The following is a 21,290-nucleotide window of genomic DNA, read 5'->3' on the forward strand; positions in this document are numbered from 1 at the left end:
CAAATATCCTCTTGCCTCTGCCTCCTGAGAGCTGAGGTGTGTGCCGCCAAGCTGTGTGTCTTGATTTTTCAGAGCATCTTTGTAATGATTTTCTTTTTTAAACACTTATGTTTAGAGGCACACAACGGTTGATAAAACTGCCTCTAGAGTCCAAATGGGGGAAGGTGAGTATTTCTTATAGGCTAGTAGTCCAGGAGACGTTTATTGCTCACTCACTGTATGTAGGGAATGGTGACAGGAGGCACTAGTAGAGGATAAAAATAATGGTAAATTGTGGGCTTTTCTTCTAGAGGAGCTTTATTTAACTGTGTGTCCATGTATTCATGTGGTTCTGCCTGTATACAGGTTCATGTAGACGCTGCAGGGCATCATTCCTCAGGAGCCATCAACTTGTTCTTTGAGAAAAAGTTTCTCCTTGACCCATAGCCCACCAGGCCATGCTGGGTAGCTAGCAAGCCCTAAGGATCTTCCTATCTCTACCTTCCCAGTGCTGGGAATGTAAGAGCACCCAGCTTTTTGAGATGGCTTCTGGGTTTAAACTCAGGTCCTTATGTTCACTTAACAGGTGCTTTGCCAACTGACATGTCCTCATCCCACTAGAGGAACTTTTAACCCAGCACTTTAATGTTTGGTATTACGTAAGTAAAGTCTTCACTAGGCAGAAATTCAAGACTAAGACCAAGGTCAGCTTGTTGATCTGTCTGTCCCAAGTGAAGGGAAGAATCATTAGAATTGTTAGGAACAGTTAAGGGCAGGAGGGAAAACAAAATGCAAGAGAAGGCCTTGGCAGTGGACAACCCAGTGCTGTAGTAGACGGGATAAAAGACAGTTGGGATACAGGTCCGTAACTTGGGCGAGGAGTCAGAGTTGGAGATGGAGGACCTTGGACTCCTTCGAGTTTTGCTGCTGGAAGTCCAGCATTCTGGGAAACACCCTGTGCTATGTAAATAGGGAGAGTTAGATATTCTGGGTGGGGAGATAGATTTAGAAAAATTAGCAAACAGGAAATAATTGTAGTCATTGCCTAAAGAAGGTCTCCTAATGAGCCTAAGAGAAAAGGAAAAAGTTATATGTTTTACATGTTGCTAAAATTCAGAAACGTTGGTCATGTGAAACATGGTTTCTACCCGATTTTCACATGTCCAAACATCAGTTAAACAACACTCCAGAAGCATGTACTAGTCTTCATTTTGAACTTGATTTGGTTTTGTTCTTGAGTCCTGGAAGAAGCTTATCTTTGGGGGCAGGATTTAGGCTAATAGCATTGATGTTGATAGACTGCTTGTGAGTGCTGGGTCTTGTGCTCAGCTCTAGTGGTGCCCCTCATCCCTGAGAAATCTGTGTTTCTCTTCCTTCTCTAGTTACTGTATCCTCTTCACCCTCTTTCTTTGCCAGCCTCCTTTATTGGAGTGGCATGCCCAGCAGAGTTGATTGTGCCAGCAAAAACTTATTGAGCTCCCAGTTGGGTGCCAGGCACTGTTGTAGGTACTTGAGAGTGCAGAATGGATGGGGGAGAATATATCCTTGGTTCCCTTGGAGCTTTTATTATAAAGCACACTTAGGAAGTCATAACACACTGTCAGCTACCCATGTGTGTGTGCACACACACTAGCACATGTGAGATCAGAAGACAACTCTTGAGAGTCAGTTCTCTCCTTCCACCTTGAGATCCAACAGTGAAACTCACGTTGTCTGGCTTGCACACCCACCTTCACCCACTGAATCACCCTGCCTGCCTTGTTCTCTTGTTTTGAGACAGGGCCTCTTACAGCCTAGGCTTGAGGTCACTGTTTAGCTGAGGATGACCTTAAACTTCAGATCTTCTCTCCCACTTCCCAAGTGCTGGGAGTACAGGTGTGAACCTCCAAGCCCCACTTAGCAATTTATATTTTGATGTAATAAAGTTTGGTGGTAGAAAGGCCCCTTTTTCCTCTTAGAACTCAAGTAGTATTCTAGAGGATCCAGATGAACAGAAGCAGCAGAGTTCTGGGGAAGAGCTAGTACGTGAATCTTTGGGTACCCAAGAGCAAAATGGGATAAAATAAAATTTAATGAGGTTGTCCAGATGTGTAAGGCTTTGTAAGGCCAGAGAATGGATTAAATGCATATGGAAAGGTATGCTTTTTAGTTTTCTGTGAAACATATTCAGAATAAATTATATACAGGTAACCAGGAGAGGGTACCTGGTGCTGCCTTGACTACAACTCTGTGTCTTTTTATAGTGTTTTAGGGATCTGGAAGTTTGGTATTCTGAATAGCCACTCCAAGGGGTTATTCTGGAAATTGCTGTTTTCCTTCACATGTTGCTTTGAACTTAACACATAATAGTGCGTATTTTATATCACATTACAATTTTGCTCTCAAAGCGTTTGTTGACTTATATCAAGTTATTTAAATGTTGTTAAATGCAGATGAAGGAAAGTAAAGAGATGTGGCAATGTGAAAATATATCAGCAGTCAGCCTGTAAATATAGCTTTATTTTTATTGATGCTGATTTTTTCTTGACCCCATAACTTAACTGAGTAAATTATTGTTTAGAGCTGTTTTTAAACCTGACAGTTTTCACTTTCACTTGTGTTGATGAGCAGGGTGGAAGGACTTCCTTTCTGTACTAAAAGCCCTTAGAGATAGTAGCCTGGTAAGTGAATTATTTGGTAAACAGAGGTGTAGGTGCAAGCCTTGGCTTTGGGCCAGTGAGGTTGTTCATGATTCATTTCTTGGCAGTTGTGTCTTGGTACATTTCTGGGAATTTGCTTCATACTCTAGCTTTCATGTACTTCACATTTCTCATTGTGAGAGTGGTTGCTTTATGTTTGCAGGCGAATGCTTCTTTAGACCATTGTGAATGATTCAGTTAATATAAGAAAATGGTGTATTAACAAGAATTCATTTCCCCAGTTCCTTGGGGGAGTTGGAGTACTTCCAGAATGGATGAGACACAGTTCACTTCATGCCAGGCATGAGTGGATTCCCTATCAGTTGAATTTTCTAAAGGATATTCTGGTTGCAAGGTAGTGCTCTCTGTACTACCTTAACATTTTAATTCTGATGGTACATGTTCTAAGACTAAAATCAGTCTGAAAATAACCTGAACGAAACATGAGTAGGAAGATAGTTTCCTCGAAACAGTGCACCCCAAAGTATTTTCTGAATAAGTGTCTTTTGGAAGTTGTTTCTAGGGCGCGGTGCGGAACACGACCAGCTCCTTCTTCTTCGTGGCTTTTGTTTGTTTGTTTGGGAGGGAAACCCACTGAAACAAATCACACACAGCTGGTGGTGTTTTTCTAACCAGCCAGATCCAGTTAAAAATGTAATGGAACATAGGGTCAGTGCTCTTGAAATAATGCTCTCATTAAGCTCAGGTCTTGGTGCTCTATTTTTATTTTGTACCCAGTTTACACAAGTACAAAAGTCCAAGAGACAGCATTGGCTACTTTAAATGAGGGAACATGGGAATGCCAGGTATAACTAGCTTGGTGTGAAGAAACTGCAAGATGGGGTCAGTGAAGATTTGGGTTGTTCCTTGGGGGAAATTGGGGATGCACAGTGGGGGCTTGTAAATAGATTCAAGACATGGATGAGAAATGGTCTGGCCTCGTGGATTATTTATTTTAAGGTTGAATCATATTACTCAGCCCAGGGTAGCCTCAAACTCAGGCTCCTTCTGCCTCAGCCTCTCAGGTGCTAGGATTATACTATACCTAGTTTGATCTGGCCATTTGAAAGGATTATTAAGAATGCTGTGCTGAGAATAAAGGGTACTAGTGAAAGTAGAGAGACCACTTGGGAAATTACAGTATGACTTTAATTTAGGAAGAGATGGCAGTGGCTCGCAGGATGGTGAAGAGAGATAGAAAAACTGGACCAGAATCTGCATCATTTCAAAGTAAACTGCCTGTGTTATTGACAGATTAGATATGAGACTTTCTAGAAGGAATGATGTCAATAAGCCTGGTTTTGGGTTTTTTGTTTTTGTTTTTTTGACACCACTAGGATTTTCTTACCTATGCTAAAGTACATCTTCTAGGATTTTTTTCATTCAGTCGCCCAGACACCTTTAAAGTGTATTACATTTAATTAAATAATTAGCTAACTCTGTGTGTGTGTGTGTGTGTGTGTGTGTGTGTGTTTGCACACATGCCACTTGTATGTGAGAGTTAGACTTGCAGGAGCCTTTCTTTTTCCACCATGTAGGTCCACTGAGACATCGAGTGTGCCCAGCAGGCATGTTGCTAGTATGTCTCAAACAACCTAGGTTTTGCTTCTGCTTTTGAATACAGCCTAATATGGTACAGACTTTTAACAGCAGGTAGCTATCCTTCAGCATTTTAAATACAGTATGTCTCTTATTGATAATGAGAAACTTCTTTTTATATAGTTATGTTTTTAATTTTTTAAGTAATTCTTTAGCATTGATGGCATATTTCTTGAAATTATACTGATACAAAATTTCTATTTTTTAATTTATGCCTGTTTTCTTTTTTCAGCATTGTTCTTCATAATTTCTTGCACTTTAAAAAATTTGACAGTTTCATGTAGCCAACAGTGGCCTCCAACTTACTATGTAGTCAGAGTTGCCTTTACTCCTGAGTTCTGGCAAGACAAATATATGCCATTCCTGACAGCAAATATTCCTTTTGTGCTTTTCTCCTCTGTAGTGCAGGTATTGAAGCCGGGCCTGGCTCGTGGCACCCGGCTCGGTGAGCACCCTGCCATTGAGGGACATCCCCATCTCTCTGGGACTCCGTAGGAAACGATCGTTCCATAATTATTTCTTTAGCATACTACAGCCAAGTTATTTTAAGGTCATTGTCAGTCTGCCCTGTAAAATTGGTTTCATTTAGAGTCAGTTTATGTTCCAATTATTTTTAGCTGTCCTTAATAAGAAATGTATTTGTGTTGTGAGATTTGGTTTGCTGGTTATAATTAGGAAATTTTGATTAATTTCTTTGCTTATTTGGATTAATTTCTCTGAGGAGGTAAACCAGCTTGTGTTATTCTGGTCCATCTCTTCCTAGTCCCACTGGGGCGTCACTGATTTAACCAACAATTTGATAGAAAGCCTGGATCAGGGTTTCCCTGTGCTTATGGCGTTTCTTGTCTGTAGCCCCAGCTCTGGCAGTAGCCCCTTTTAAGTCCCCTCTTGTGGGAGAGGAAGCTACTGAAGTTTCCTCTCTGGGAGGTAGACTGTTTACCTCACAGAAGCTGACTTCGTGGCCGCCATGCACTGCTGCTTCGAAATCTGCCATGCTGTAAGCCTCTTTCATGTGTCAGCATTTTCACTTTTGTAATTCCCTGTGGTTATCTTGGTCTTCAGTTTAACTGGTTTTAGGGCTTTCATGTGTATATTTCGGGTGTTATGAAAGGCAGTGTTGTGTCAGTGTGGAGGATGCCTTTTCAAAATGTAAGCCAATTATATCTAATTTAAGTTTCTTATAATCACATAATGTTATAAAATGCCTCAGATGTTCCAAGAGAAAACTCATTTTTAATAGCATTCATGAGATAGGGAGAAAGATGGGAAGTAGCGCTTCTGTAACATGTCCTAGATTACATAGCTTTTATGGGGCACAGAAGAGATCTGACTCCTTAACTTGGCTGCATAGTTGGGGTTCCTAAACATCCACTTAAATGCTTGTTCACCCTGACTTCCTGATTGGTGTTCTAAACCACTGTGTCCTTGCCTTCATCTGTCAGGAAACAGTATTTTCTCATGCATGTGTTTGTTACAAGGATGATGCAGGATCAGATGTATGGACTAGATGCATACTAGACATGCAATAATGTTTTCTTTCTGTGTAGCAGGGCAAATATATTTCCAGTATGGTAATTTAACTAAAACCTGTAGGGTTGTGTTTAAAGTACATATGAATTTCACATGAATAAAGAGACTGAGAATTATGCTGTTGGTTCAGATTTTCCTATGTAACTTTGGGGTGGAAGGTCTAGTCCAAGAGAGAAGCAGAGCTAGGAAGCAAGGGTAGAGCTTAGTGGCAAAGCCCAGACTGGAAGCCAGCCAATTAGAGAATTCTTGAGAAAAGCTGGTTTGGTGCTGGGGAATTCCAGAGCAGAACAAAACCTGGACTGAATGGCAGGAGCGAGTGCCCTGAGCATTTCTCGGAGCTCCTTCCCAAGGTTGCTGGTCTTCAGTGGGCACAGAGGGCTCTTTTGAGGGCACTTTGCTAGCTATAATTTTGTAGAACATTCTTCTGGCCTTGCTTTGGAAATCCCCAAATTAATAAGGTACATTTAGTCCTTAGTATGTAATACTCAAGGGAATAAATAGGCCTGACTAAATGTTTACAGTTCAAATAGCCAAGAATCTAAATGAGGGAATTGTCTTTGGGACCTTGGCTAAAGCTTGTTCCTTGCTTATCTGCTTTCAGGACCCTATGAACTCTACTTTGTAGGCTCTCCACCATTCCTCCAAACAACTTTCATTGTCCAGCTTATAACCCATTCCCTTCATGACATCACCAGCTCTATGTACACCTGTGCCTAGTAATTGCTCCATATAAGTTAGAAAGTTTATCAATTTTGATGAAGAGGAGTATGTGTAGATACTAGAAACAGGTGCTTAGTTGGAAATATGGACGTGTTTGCATATTTGGTGCATGTGTTTTATGTTTGGGCAGAAGGCCAGCAACGGCAAGAACCTTGTTAAAACAGAGTGTCTGTGTAGAAGTTGGTGAAGTTAAAGTAAGAAAGGTAGGACCGGGTCATATGTGGCCTTTCAAACTAAGAAGAATATTGTCATTTAAATCAGGATTTGATGAGTAGTCTAGAACAGTTGTCAGGTCATAGTGTGATGCCTAGAGAGGTTGCCCTCTGATCACAGACCTGGCTTCTGTGGCCTTCGTTTGCCGGCACAGGAAGACCTAAGAGAGGCTGTGTAGAGAAGCCTCACTGTATTCGTGTCATGTACTAGTATTGCAGTGCACTTGATAAGAACACAAGTTCCTGTCATTCCTGCACTTCATTTCTCCCTGTCTCTCCTGTGGAGTGAATTTTTATTGACTTGCCCTGTGGTAGACTGTAGCCATATCTTTAAGGCAATTCTTCAATGGAGCAGAAAGTTCAAGGAAATGAAATTTGTAGATAATTCTACATCAAGACACTGTAAAAGTGACTTTCTTTGGAATATTACTCAGCAATAAAAAAAAGGAAATCATGAAATGTGCAGGCAAATGGTGGGAACTGGAAAAGATCATCCTAAGTGAGGTATCCTAGAAGCAGAAAGACACACAGGGTATATACTCACTCATAAGTGGAGATTAGATAAATAATATAGGGTAAACATACTAAAATCTGTACACCTAAAGAAACTAATCAAGAAGGAGGACTCTAGCTGAGATGTTCAAACCTCACTCAGAAGGGCAAAGAGGGTGGACATCAGAAGAGGGAGAAAACAGGGAACAGGACAGGAGCCTACCACAGAGGGTCTCTGAAAGGCTCTACCCTGCAGGGTATCAGAGCAGATGCTGAGACTTATAACCAAACTTTGGCAGAGTGCAGGGAATCTTTTTTTTTTTAATTTATTTCTATTTTTATTATTAGTTACATTTTATTAACTCTATATCCCACCTGTATCCTGCTCCCTCATTCCCTCCCAATCCCATCCTCCCTCCCTCATCTCCCTGCCCCTTTCCAAGTCCACTGATAGGGGAGGACCTCCTCCCCTTTCATCTGACCCTGTTTTATCAGGTATCTTCAGGACTGGCTGCAAAGTTCTCCTCTGTGGCCTAGAGTCCAGGGAATCTTATGAAAGAAGGGAGAGATAGTAAGACCTGGAGGGGACAGGAGCTCCACAAGGAGAGCAACAGAACCAAAAAATCTGGGTACAGGGGTCTTTTCTGAGACTGATACTCCCAACCAAGGACCATTCATGGAGATAAACTAGAACCCCTGCACAGATGTAGCCCATGACAAGCTCAGTGTCCAAGTGGGTCCCATAGTAATGGGAATAGGGACTGTCTCTGACCTGAACTGATTGGCCTGCTCTTTGGTCACGTCCCCCTGAGGGGGGAGGAGTCTTACTAGGCCACAGAGGAAGACAATGCAGCCACTCCTGATGAGACCTGATAGACTAGGATCAGAAGGAAGGAGAGGAGGACTTCCCCTATCATTGGACTTGGGAGAGGGACATGGGTGGAAAAGGGGGAAGGAGGGTGGGTTTGGGAGGGAAGGAGGGACGGAGGTACAGGGGGGATACAATGTGAATAAACTGTAATTAATAAAAATAAAAAATAAAGTTAAAAAAGTGACTTTCGTCTGTATGTAACTCCAACATATTCATGTGAACACAAAATGCTTTTATTTTTTTCCTTGACTACTTATTAGGAGCTATATATTAACCCATATATATTCTTTCTGTTTTTAGTTGTGAAAGGGCTCAGAGATGGTAGCAGTTCAAGCTGTAACTGTGTCGTTAGCACTTAAATAATTGCCTTGAGGAATATAAAGTTCATTTTTTTGATTGGGAAATAAAAGATTATTCCCAGTTAGTTTTAAAAAACATTTACTTATGTGTGAGTATGTACATGTGAGGTCAGAAGAAGGTGTTGAGTCCTGGAGTTTGAGAATGGTGAGCCATCTGACATGGGTTCTGGGAACTGAACTCAGGCCCTCTTACAAGAGTGGTCCGTGTTCTTAACTGCTGGGCCATCTCAAGTGTCTCCAGTTGGCAGTGTTAAATAAGCTAAAGAAACTACTAGCTGTGGCTGGGAACGGACTTACTGAAAGAGTATTCACCTGGCAGTGGCAAGGCCCTGGGCTCCATACTTAGTACCGCCAACATAGGAACAACATTTATCTTTAAGATGATAGAATAGGAAGCATACATCTTAAAGTACAAATATGTGTATATGTATGTACATACATATTTTACACAAACATGTTTAATAGATCAGATTGCCTTTATTCATTTCTCAGATTCAACAGTTACCGGAATTTGCCACATGTGCTTTTGTTTGCCTGGTAGTTGTTGAAGTATTAGAATATTAATTTTGATTTGTGAATTTTATACCTAGGCCTTTCTGTATGTGTCTTTAAAAATGTAGATACTCTTTCTCATGTTCTAGTGCCACTGTTATCCTGGGTGCCTGCTATATGTAGAATATTTACTAATTTTTTGTATTACTTGGCAGTATTGTTCTTGTATTTGTTCTAATCAGGGACCAAACAAGGCTGTCACGTGAGAGTTTGTCGTTAAGTCTTTGGGTCTTATTTAGTCTACTGATTCTGACTTTTCCCCCTCAGTACTGGGATTTAACCTAGGGCCTGCAGTGTGCCAAGCAAACTCCCTGTACCAACTGAACTACATCTCCAGCCAATGCTTTAAATTTTGGAGAGTTAGTTTTGGTGGCTGAAGGGCATAGATGGGAAGAAGAAAGGGTAAGGTGAAAAATTTTTAATCCATTCTACAGTGAAGTCTTTAAAATCTCGGCCTGTGGAGTGTAGGTGGCTTTGAATCTAAGGTTTAGGACTGATATACTTCAATCCATTTCAAAGTTTAAAATGATTACTTTTAAGTAGTATTAATCCTATATTTAAGGAAGTATGAAAAGTATACCTAAATGTTACTTCCTAGCTGAAATGTTTAGTCAGAAATGGAAGTTCACTGTTTTACAACAGAATAAAGAAAAAAACAAATCCCAAATGTGTGTTTAAGGTGTAACCCTTGCACCAGCTTTCTCATATTTTTCCTTTATTTGAAACAAAAGCATTTTTTTTCGACTTGCATCTGTTTATTATAATGTGTTAATTTTCAGTTAAGCAGGCCCTGGTCTTTAACTTCTACTTGGGAAGACTGAGTCAGGGGATTGCCAAATTCCAGGCCTGCATGGGCAACTAACTGAGACCTTTTCTCAAAATGAAAATCAGAAAAGGACTGGGGATCTAGCTCAGCAGTGGGCTTTTGCCTATTGCATTAGGCCCCATGTGTGCCCTAGCCCCCTTACGTCAAGGCGCCCTCTTCCACGGTGGCTGTGGCCTGCTGCTGAGTATGCCGCTTTTTCAGCCAAAGCTAGTACAGTAGTGCACAAGTCTTCTCGTGGCCGGTGCAATGGTCAGCACATGGAGGAGCTCAGAGAAGGGACTCCTGAGAGTTGTCCTCTGACCTCTCTGCCATGGCATTCCTGCCTGTTTGTGTATGTGCAGGCACACACATGCACACACTTTAAGAACATCCTGTTATATAGTGTTCAAATAAGCTATTTACGTTTCTTGCTTCTTCCCAGATAAATTTCATTCTTAATACTCTACAGAACTGAAAAAAAATTATTTGTGAGAAACCACATTTTAAATAAGATAAAATAATTATTAAAATGTAAGTTTAGATGCATTTACTTTGTGTGTGACCTCTGTAAATTTAAAAATCAAATTACAGGAAACATCGCAGAAAACTATACTGTATATGATATTTTGGTTGGAAGCCTTGACTCTTACAGTTTCTGTAAGAGTTCAGCTAGCCTTCTTCAGACCATTGTGAGTATGTAGGCAAGCCTGTGTGATCAAGCTTGTTTGTGGATAGGGTGATTTTTATGCAGTAGTTGTAGTAAGGAGAACCTTTAATAGCTTTAAGTGCCAAGACACATAGTAAAGAGGGTGTCTTAGGTGTTTCCTTGTTGGCTGTGAGGAAATACCCTGCAAAAAGCAACTTAAGGAAGATGGGGGTCTGTTGTGGGTCATGGATACAGACATCACGACAGGTAAGTCAAGGCATCAAGAGCTGCATCCATAGGCAGAAAGAAGAGAGTGATGGCTGCCTCCGCTGAGCTCATTCCCTCCTTACAAACTTTGCCTCACAGGTGGACTTTGTAACCCCTCACAGGCACACCCAGAAATGGGTCTCTCGGGTGACTCTAGATCTCATCAGTTGCACTTTTACCTTTTAGTTCCTGATAATTTTAAACATTGCTTGCTTATACGTTTTAGGTGCTCTCATTTGAGTCTGCAAAAGCTGCCAGAGCAGTGGTTGTGGAGTGTTTTGGAGGAAATTAAAAGCAGTGATCCCTCATCCAAACTCTGTGCTACAAGGCGCAGTGCTGGAATTCCTTTCTACATACAGGTACTCTCCTAAGAGCTTGGCACTGGTCTGTTTGTGCTTTGAAGATACTGTATTTTCACCTTTATAATGTGTGAGTTGACATAGTGCGTTTGGATGTTTCTGTCTTTTCAGTACCATAGCATCTGTGACTTTGTTATTTTTAGTTTTTATTACATTTACTTATTTATGTGTGTGTAAGCATACGCATGCTATCGATACACATAGAGATCAGAGGACAGCTTGCTGGAGTTGGCTCTCTCCTTTCATCATGTGGGTCTCAGGGATTGAATTTAGGTTGGTAACATTTGGTGGCAAGTACTTTTACTGGCTGTGCCATCCTCTGTCTCCTGTGTGACTTTGTTTTAGCGTGTGGACAGTATGTTCTGTGTCAGATCTGCCCTTGGATTAGAAGAGCAGTCTTGTAGTATAAACAGAGGGCAGTATAGATTTCCATCTGTGTATTTAGTAATCAGAAGTCACTATGGACACAGGGATTGCTTGCTTCTAGGAAACATCCATATTTGAGTCCTTTTAGAAAATAATTTTCATAAAAAATCATAATCTTTTTTATTTGTTTGTTTGTTTTTATTGAGACATGATTTCTTTGTATATCCCTGGTTATCTTGGAACACAGCAGCCCAGGCTGGCCTTGAGCTCAAAGATTCGACTGCCTCTGCCTCCTGAATGCTGGGACTAGACGTGTGTGCCAATAACACAGAGCCCCCAAAATCATAATATTTGTTTGTTGTTGTTTTGAGATAGCGTTTTTTCTGTGTGGCCTTGGATGTCCTGACCAGGCTGGCCTCGAACTCACAAAGATTTTCATGCCTCTCCTGGGATCAAAGGTGTGTGCTGCCACGCCCAGCTTATCTTAATAGTAGCTCTCAGTGGTGGTTGAGTCACTTCTGTTACTTCATTAAATCCCTGCCTAAACTCTTATGAGATAGGTACAGTTATCATATAAATATGTCTTAAGTGAAGAGACTGGGGACTGGAGAGGCCATAGGGATGTAAAATTTGCTAAGACTTAGGCCCAGTTCATCTGACTTTTGACCACATCTTCATGTGAGACTATATGTAAGTACAGTCCTGAACATAGGTGAACACGTGGTCGATCCCTTGTTTTTTAATTAATTATCTCTTACAGCATAGAGGACAAAGATAGCACCTTCATTATCCCAAAGAATAAACACCAGTGCCCTCAGATGCTCAGATGTCATCCTTGTTTATTCTAAAACAAAATCCACAAGTTGGGTAGTGTCACTAAGTGCAATGGCAGTAAAGTAGGTCTCTTTTTTAGTCCTCCTGTAGTTTTTCCTTTTTCTCCTTTACTTCTTTCTCTTATTCCCAGTCTCTCCATGGCCGCCCATGGGGCAGCAGTTGCAGCAGCGATTGACTGAGATCACTGGGTAACCCTGGGAAATAAGCTGTTCCTGGGTCTGAGCCACTTAGGGTGAGTGTGGCTTAGTTTCCTGCTTGCAGTTCCCTCCAGCCTGCTGCGTCTGTGTGGCCTTCTTTTCTGAGGACAGATGTCTGGCAACTCATGTTTGTACTGTGTATTACACAGCTGGGTTCCTCGCCTTGTGCTGCCAGTTGGTCATAGGTACAGAGTGATCAGCAAGTCCATTTCCTAAGCCCAGATTCACAGGTAACACTGCCATCCTTTTACCCAGTTCTCTGAGGGCAAGGAGGGAGCCATGTTTCTGGGTAGAACACCTCTTGAGTGTAGCTTTCTTTTTTATTGTAGTGGAATAAAGTTTTAATTATTAGAAAAATCTGCTCAGAGAGGATCCTATTTTTTTTAGCATGACTTACCAATAAAGTAATATTCTTTGTTTGGCTGATGACTTGAGTTTAAAGTTAGCTGTGGCAAAAAACTACCATTTTAGTATGTGAATTTACCCTTTGCATAAACAGACAATTTTTTTTAACATTCATACAGCATGTTTTCTGAGCATAAGTATATTGTGATGAAATTTATTTTAAATCTGTTTATATATTTATCTTGTATATTGTTACTGTATAGCTTGTCATTGATTTAGAAGAGTAGTTCCAAACTTTGACTTCGGGGAGCCAGAAGCTGCATTTTGCAAGACACATGTGAAGGAAGAGAGTCCAAGAATGTAACTGAAGTGGTTTTTCTTTCACAACTTTGTTAAGATATAATTTACTTGTGGCACAGTTCATGCATCTAATGCATACAGTACAGTGGTTTTTTGTATACTCTCAGAGTTGATAACTGCTAGCATAATCTAATTTTAGAATATCTGCCAACCCGCACCCATTAGCAATTACTCCCCATTCCACCGCACCTTCTTGCACTGCTCCCGGGTCTAGGCAACCGTTAATCTTTCTGTCTCTGTGGATTTGTCTGTTCTGGAAATTTCATGTAAATGGAATAATACAATATTCAATCTTTTGTGTCTGGCATCTTTCACTTAGCAGTGTATTTTCAGTGTTTATTCATGTTGTCACATATATCAGTACTTCATTTCTTTTTATTATATTGCTTCAAGTTGGCTGGTAGCCCATTATCTTGTTACTGAATGCTAGTTACAAAGTAAATACGATGCTCCTTTGAAGTCCTAGTGCAGGATCCCTTTGGAGTTTGTAATGTTTCTTTTTGTCCTGTGGAGTTTCAAAGACTGTGCTGTGATTAGACTTTCAGTAGACTCTTCGGTGAAGTATTAAATTGTTGGTCAGTCTCTAGAGGGCTGGAAAACCTTTAGATGAAATCTAATCCAGAATATTTTTGACATTGTTTAAGTAAAGAAAGATTTCTTATTTGATCAGTTTGTTTTTGAAAGTGCCTTGCTTATTGTAGCTGATGTTTTACCTAATTTTGGTTCTTATAAAGTGGTCAATCATAACTGTTTATTCATCAGTTGCTTACGTTTATAATTATAATTAACAAGCAAACAGAAGGGGCTATGGACTTGACATGATTTCACCTTAACCTAATTTTATATATGAGCAAGGATACAGAAGTTAAGCTGCCTGGTTAAAATTGCCTGGCTTAATTAAATTACCTCAAAAGTCTTGTTTTTAATAGATGATATTTTAAATTTGAGGATTGATTCTAAAGCTGACAAATAGGTATGTGCAAAATAAAAGCTCATTGATTTTTGTTTTTGTTTGTTTATTTGTGTGTTTGTTTTCCCCTCCATAGGCGTTGTTGGCATCAGAACCAAAGAAAGGCAAAATGGATTTGTTAAAAATAACAATGAAAGAGCTGATCTCCTTGGCTTTGTCTGTAGATGCCTCAAAGGGCATAGTCCCCCAGGTAATGATGGAAATGTGCATGTGCTGCTGCAGGACGGAGGCGATAGGTCTCTGCTGTACAGTTACTCTTTAAAAGTGTCTGCTAAAGATGCAGAACGCCTGAAGGGAGGCCGATGTGAAGGGTGTAGGAGGTTTGGTTTGATTTTTGCTTTTTTTTTTATTTTCTCCCTGTTTTGGTCTTTTTTTTTTTTTCCACAAAATAAACTTTCTTTAGTTGATATGTATTGATGGAATTAAACAATTTTTGAACTCTGTTGAAAGCATTCAGTTGGTAAGATATTTCTTAATGTTATTATTATGGAACTATTACTATTTCTTTTAGGGAACAGAGCTAAGTTTACACAAAAGAAAAGTAAGTTTATGTGGTCTTAGGTAGTATCAGGTGCCAGGGGCCATAATATGGGCTGACTGGGGGAAAGTATGGTGTTGATTAACGTTTACATAGGGGCCAATTACTGTAAGAGAATTCTTTGGGAAATTTAACTCTGGGAAAAGTAACTAACATATTATTAATCATTTTTCCAAAGGACTATATCAAGACATTTTTCATTGAAATGTGGAAAATATAACTGCTTATTTTCTTAGTGGGCCACTTTGAAAAGACTCGAGGTTATAGGAACATTGACAAATAATAAGATTCTTGTGGCATTGGTAATATTGATTATTTGTGACTTCTTTCCTTCTTGTTAGGATTGTAAGAAACCTGATTTTAAAAAAATCAGCTTTTGTTCTTGGGATGTAGCTAAGTGGCCTAGCACTTTACTAGTGTGTGTAAGGCCTGGATCTGCCACAAAGGTTGTCTTAATGCTCTCAGTTGTGTTTTTGCCTTTTTTTTTAAAATTAAGACAACTGAACAACTTTCTTTTCCTTTTGTTTTGAAAATTATTATTATTTTTTGTCATGGTAAGTGGACATGTAACATTTGTTTTTTAGTATTTTTAAATAAAGCCATTGAAGATAAAGTTTATATTTCTTATGATTCAGTTAGTAGTTTGTACAGTGTCAATCAACAATAAATATTAAATTTTCTTGACCATTGCTTAGATTTTTTAATAGTTATTCATTTTGTGTGGATTCATGCTTTGACTGAATATATATATGTACCATGCCTGTGCCTGGTTCTTATGGCGGTCAGAAGAGGCTGTCAGATCCCATAGAACTGGAGTTATATAACTTGTGACTGGAGTTGTGAGCCACTTTGTGAATACTGAGCTTGGGTCCTCTGTAAGAGCAGTCAGTGCTCTTAACCTCTGAGCCATCTCTCCAGCCCCTTGACCAATGTTTTAATATGTATTTACTTTAGGGAGAGGTGGGATATACCTTTAATCCCAGCAATAGGGAGGCAGACGTATTTCTGTGAGTTTGAGGCCAGAGTGGTCTATAGAGCTAGTTACAGGACAGCCAGGGCTACACGGTAAAACTGTCTTGGTGGGGGTGGGGGCAAAATAAAATATATTTATTTTAAAAGCATTCAAACAATATATCTATGCAGTTCCACTGTGATCAGAGCATAATGTACAAGGTAGCAATAGTTGACATTTTTTAATTTTATTTGTGGCTGTTTTGGGGATCATTTTTTAAAAATTAAATATTCCATGTATCTTTAGAAAGAACCTACTTTTCTTATTTACCAGGTACAGAATTCTATATATGTACAACAGATGAAGCTTTTTTAGTTGCATTGCTCCATTTTATAAACCCTTTACCTAGGTTTTCAGTTCTTAAGTGTATTCTCTTAAATGTACTATCTTATTTGAGAACTGTCTACTTCTGGCAATTTGTGTACAGATTTAAAATTACCATAGTTTTAGATCTACCACTGATTTTGAACTTTTCATTCTAGGTTCATGCTTTAAATATCCTCAGAGCCTTGTTCAGAGATACCCGTCTGGGAGAAAACATTGTTCCTTATGTTGCTGATGGAGCTAAGGCTGCGATTCTGGGCTTTACGTCACCTGTTTGGGCAGTGAGTGTTCATGCCATGTGTGCTCATTGAGTTCATTATGTTTTTGGATAATAGGGTTTTATAAGTGAGCCTTTTACTTGATGATACAATATATATGCTGCATGTTATCAAGTTATTTCTTCGGGGGATAAGTTTGGATTAGACTACATTTTGTACCTTATTTTATGGTTGCCTTTTTATCTCCTCTGTTGGTTTATTGTTGATAATGACTTTATTTTGTGGTTGCTTTGGCATTTGTGTGTCTTTAACTTATGCCACATAAAGTGTAAGAACTTACTAATAGTATGTTTCTACTTCTCTCAGTCTTTGGGCTGTTACTACTACATATTTTTCTTTGCTGTATGTAGTGAGTCAGCTCTGGGTCATTACTTCTTTTCTTTTAATGGTCCATTATCATTTTTTAATTTGCCACTTCAGCCATTTGTAAGTATACCCAACTCAGTGGAATCCAGTACAGGTGTTATCACTGTTGCATATTTTCTGAACTTTTCATCACAAATAGGAGGGTTGTTCCCCATCACTGACTCCTCGTCTTTCCTTCCTTCCTTCCTGTACCCTCTGCTGTCCCTTCTCTGTGGGTTTGCCTGCCTGACAAATCCATAGGTGCAATCACACACTGTATGTCCCTCTGTATTTGCTGTGTTTCAGGTGTGCTATAGCATAGATCAGAATTTCATTACTTTCTAAGGCCGAGTAATATTCCAGTATACCATTTGTCCTTACTCTAGTGACAAGATGGTAGACATTGGGATTATTTTCCGAGTTTTTAATTGTGAATGACGAAGCAATGAATGCCAGTTGTTTGAATCTCCGCTCTCAGTTTGTTTGGGTGTATCCCATGGTAACTCTACCTTCCTTTTTAGGACCCTGTTTCTTACAGCGGCAGGGCCATTTATGGTTAGCCATTCACAGCAGCTCCAGTTTCCCTTCATCACCAGCATTTATTATTTTCCTTATGTTCAATGAGAGCCCATCCTAATAAGTGTGAAATAGTATTCATCTTGGTTTTTTTCAATATCTTCAGACTTATTTATCTTTTGTTTTATGTGTATGAGTGTTTTGTGTGCATGTATATATGTATATACATAACATGCCTGGTGCCTGTAGAGGTCCAAAGAGGACAGTGGATCCCCTAGAAGTGGAGATAAAGATGGGTACGAGCCACCATATAGGAGCTGGCCACTGAACCCAGCTCCTAAGCAACAGCAGCAAAACTCCTAACTACTGAGCTGTCTTTCTACTTCCTCCCGTTTTGGTTTTGATTTGTATTTCCAAAATGATTACTTAAACTGATCTGGAAACAGAACAGTTCTTGGTATCTTAATGCATTTTTCAGGTCTGTGGATTCAGTGAGCCAAAGTTTGCTGTACCTTTAGCAGTAGAGTCTTTCCATCTAGTTCTGGTGGACAATCAAGAACTGTGGCACTAGCCTTTGTTGTTTTGGGGGCTTTTGTAGCCCCTCTGACTAATAACACATAGGGAGATAACTAAGCCTGGCACTGAGATTTTAATAAGCCATGCCTTCTGGGGGAAACACTATATTTACAGGCAAGGTACTTGTGCTCAAAGTCCTTTAATTACTGTATTTAAAAATTAGCTGGCAAAATGGGTTTTCCTAAGGGCTTTTTATATGTTTTGGTTTGGGTGAAGTCACCCTCCACCTCCTTCTCTGCTTCTCTCCAAGCCCTTTGTAGTGTGAATATGAAATGTCCTCTGTAGGCTCATGTTTGAATACTTGGTTTCCACGTGGTGTCACTGCTTAGGAAGTTTGTGAAACCTTTAAGGGGTAGAGCCTTTAAAAAAGGTGGTCATGGGAGCAGGTCTGGAAGCTTTGCAGCCTCCTCCCACTTCCTGTGCACTCTCTGCCCCCTGACTGTACAGCTTCTCACTCCCGCCACCCCGCCTTCTGGGCCATGGTGGAACTGTAGACCAGAATAAGCTTTTCCTTCCTTAAGTTGCATTTTGTCAGGTGTTTTGTGACAACAATAAGAAAAATAACTAATACAATCCTATTTGATACCATGTTCAAATGACCAAAGTATGCAGGTTCATATATGTAATTCCAAATCTGCCAAGCTGAAGCAAGAGGATAGCAAGTTCCAGCCTAGTTTGGGCTACATAGCTAGATTCTGTCATAAAACAACAACAACAACAACAACAACAACAACAACAAAGTGGCAGCTGGGGTTATGGATAAATGGTAAAACACTTGCTAGCATGAGCAAGGCCCTGGGTTTTAAAAGATTTATTTAAAACTCAGTAAGAAAATAAAAGTGAATCTGAATACCTTTCTCCAAGGAAGATATTAAAGTAACCAATGGACACATAGAAAAATGCTTAAAAGCATTTTGTCTTTAGGGATGTACAAATTAAAGCCATCCATTAGAATTAAGGGAGGGGACAACAAACAACCAATAACAATTGAGATAATCCAGATCTGAGCTGAGGCACAGGCAGTACTGATGGCAGAACAGCATGGAGGGATTTCTGGTTGGGGATATTAGGTACTGGTTCCATTATTTATTGACTGTTGACTGTAGATCTCTGTCTAGTTTGGGGATATACTGTAAATGGTGCTTATATAGTCATAAAGTCAATTTTCAAGGTTATTGTAGATGAATTGGCAATTCGGGCTTCCAAAGGAAAGGTTTCAGTGGGTGGCCATTAGGGCAGATACAGTCTGCTGCTGTGTTTTATTTGGCTTCCATGATGGTGCCTCACTTTTCTTTAATCTATTGCCAGCATTTCCAAATAGTGAGATTTCATATAAAAAACCAGGGTGTCTGGCTTCCCTTGAAAAACACAGAAGATCTGGCATTACTGCCTTCTATCCCCTTGTGGCCATTATTGAGCCTAAGCTGGATAGTAACTGCCCTAGACACAGTGTACTGATGTCTCTGTTGTCACTACTCTTGCGCATTTGAGTATGTCACAGTTACTGCAATGGCTTCAGAAAGCTGTTTTCTTATTTTCTTAATTTTTTTCTTATTTTCTTTTAAAACATTATTACTCTTATATGTGCATGCATGAATAATTGCATGACTCATGTGTGGCAGTCTGTTACAAGATAACTCTGAGAGTCAGTTTTTTTCCTTCTACCATATAGGTTCCAAGTATGGAGCTCAGGTTATCAGGGTTGGCAGCAAGAGCCTTTACCTCTTGAATTATTTTGCTCATCCTTAATTTGGATAGCCTCTTAGCTTATGTTACTAGTTGACATACATTATGATTGTGATACCACATGCATACCTGGCTTCTGAGGAGGTCAAAAGGCAGCGCTGGATCTAAAACTGCTGAGCCATCTCTCCAGCATGACTTTTTACTTTTTATGATAGCGCCTCATTATGTAACCTGACTGGCCTGCAGCTCGGGATTCTCCTGCTTTGGCCTCCCAAATCTTGGGATTACAGGTCTGTGCTATTGTGACTAGTTGTCTTGCTTCATTTTTATTAATCAGTTATCATAAAATAATTTCAGAGGCTGGGTGGGTGCACAATCCCAGCATTTGGGAGGCAGAGGCAGGCAGATCTGTATGAGTTCAAGGCCAGCATGAGTACACAGGGAGATCTAGGACAGCCACGGCTGTCCCTGTCCCTGAAACTCTGTCTCAGCCAAAGGGGTGGGGAGGGAAGAAGAAGAAAGAAAAAAATTTGAGTTATAATTACTTGAGTGGGCTACTGGTGTTGAAGATTAATAAATGATGTCTTGAATATTAACTGATGTTTTGGCTGTTTTAATTATCTGGATTCTAGAAAGGTAAATCTCATTTTAAAAATCATATTTTTCACAGGTAAAAGTAGGAGCTCAGGTCTTTTCTGAAGTGTTCATTGTCAGGATGTGGAGAAATGAAAGTCTGGTTTGTTGTTTAGAAGTGTACAAATATATGATGAAACAGTTACTATTAGAAGAATCTGTGTTCTGTTCATGTGGTTGGATTTCTCCAACTGGGTCAGTTTAAGAGGAAGTCATTGAGTGAATTATCAGAAAGTTTTTTTTTTTCAGTTGCCTTATTTTATGAACACAAACCTTATTTCCTTAGCCTTACCCAGTTAGGTAATAATTTTGAATATCTAGTTTAAACATTGTAAACATTGGTTTCATGCCACGAATAGTTCTTAACGCTTATGTTTATTTTTACATTAGGTGAGAAATTCATCCACACTTCTCTTTAGTTCCTTGATCACAAGAATATTTGGAGTTAAAAGGGGAAAGGAAGAACTTTCCAAAACAAATAGGTAAGTTCAATCCAACTTTACCTTCACACACACTGTCCAGGCTAAAAATAGCTTCCAAGTTCATAGATTTATCAGTGATCTAAAACTATAAAAATACCATAATGAGTTAAACCATGCTACCTAAATATAAGTCCTTGGTGGATCAGCTGTTTAGGAAAGCAGAACAGGGCAGGGCTGGAAGGGCAGAAATGCAGACTCACCTCTGGGCACAGTAAGTAGAGATTTTTTTCTTTACTTTTTATCTTCTACAAATATTTCTGAAATGCCTCCGGTTACTTTTTTTGGACATATATATATATATATATATATATATATATATATATACACACACACACAGCACTGTCTAGCATACCATCTTGGCTTGCCCAGTAGAAATGTAACCAGCTTTGTATTCTCACTCTCTTTTCATTGTACTTTGTGAAACAGTGAGAGACTCAGCCACTTGGAGAATCAGTGCTTTTGGCTTTTTTGGGAATTTACTCTCAGATATTTTTCTCTTAAAAAGTTACCTTGGGTGGACCTATGAAACTATTTGATTATGGACAGTTTAAGTGAAGGGTATGGGTTGTATTAAATGCAGGGTTTGAAAGAAGAGAAGCTTCAAACAGGGAATTGTTAACACTGAAGGTGGTTTGATGCTGGTCTAGGTGTTTACAGTGTTTAACACTAGATGTCACTGTTGCTGCGTGTTCAGTTGCTACCTTACCGTCACTTAGGATACAGTTTGGCTGCCTAAGTGGTCTTTTTCTTGAAGGTCTA

At 39.6% G+C, this 21,290-nt stretch overlaps 1 protein-coding gene across 1 annotated transcript in view; it reads left to right on the forward strand.

Moving 5' to 3' along the window:
- Positions 1–21,290, forward strand: part of Thada (THADA armadillo repeat containing) — a 294,790-nt gene that overhangs the window by 57,267 nt on the left and 216,233 nt on the right. Inside the window, exons 23-26 of the mRNA XM_021652847.2 lie at positions 10,937–11,069; positions 14,218–14,331; positions 16,174–16,296; positions 20,440–20,531. Coding sequence (XP_021508522.1) covers positions 10,937–11,069; positions 14,218–14,331; positions 16,174–16,296; positions 20,440–20,531 — 462 coding nt within the window. The remainder of the gene's footprint in view (positions 1–10,936; positions 11,070–14,217; positions 14,332–16,173; positions 16,297–20,439; positions 20,532–21,290) is intronic.

This window comes from Meriones unguiculatus, chromosome 1 (assembly GCF_030254825.1).
Source record: "Meriones unguiculatus strain TT.TT164.6M chromosome 1, Bangor_MerUng_6.1, whole genome shotgun sequence".
In the NCBI taxonomy this organism is placed as follows: Eukaryota; Metazoa; Chordata; class Mammalia; order Rodentia; family Muridae; genus Meriones; species Meriones unguiculatus.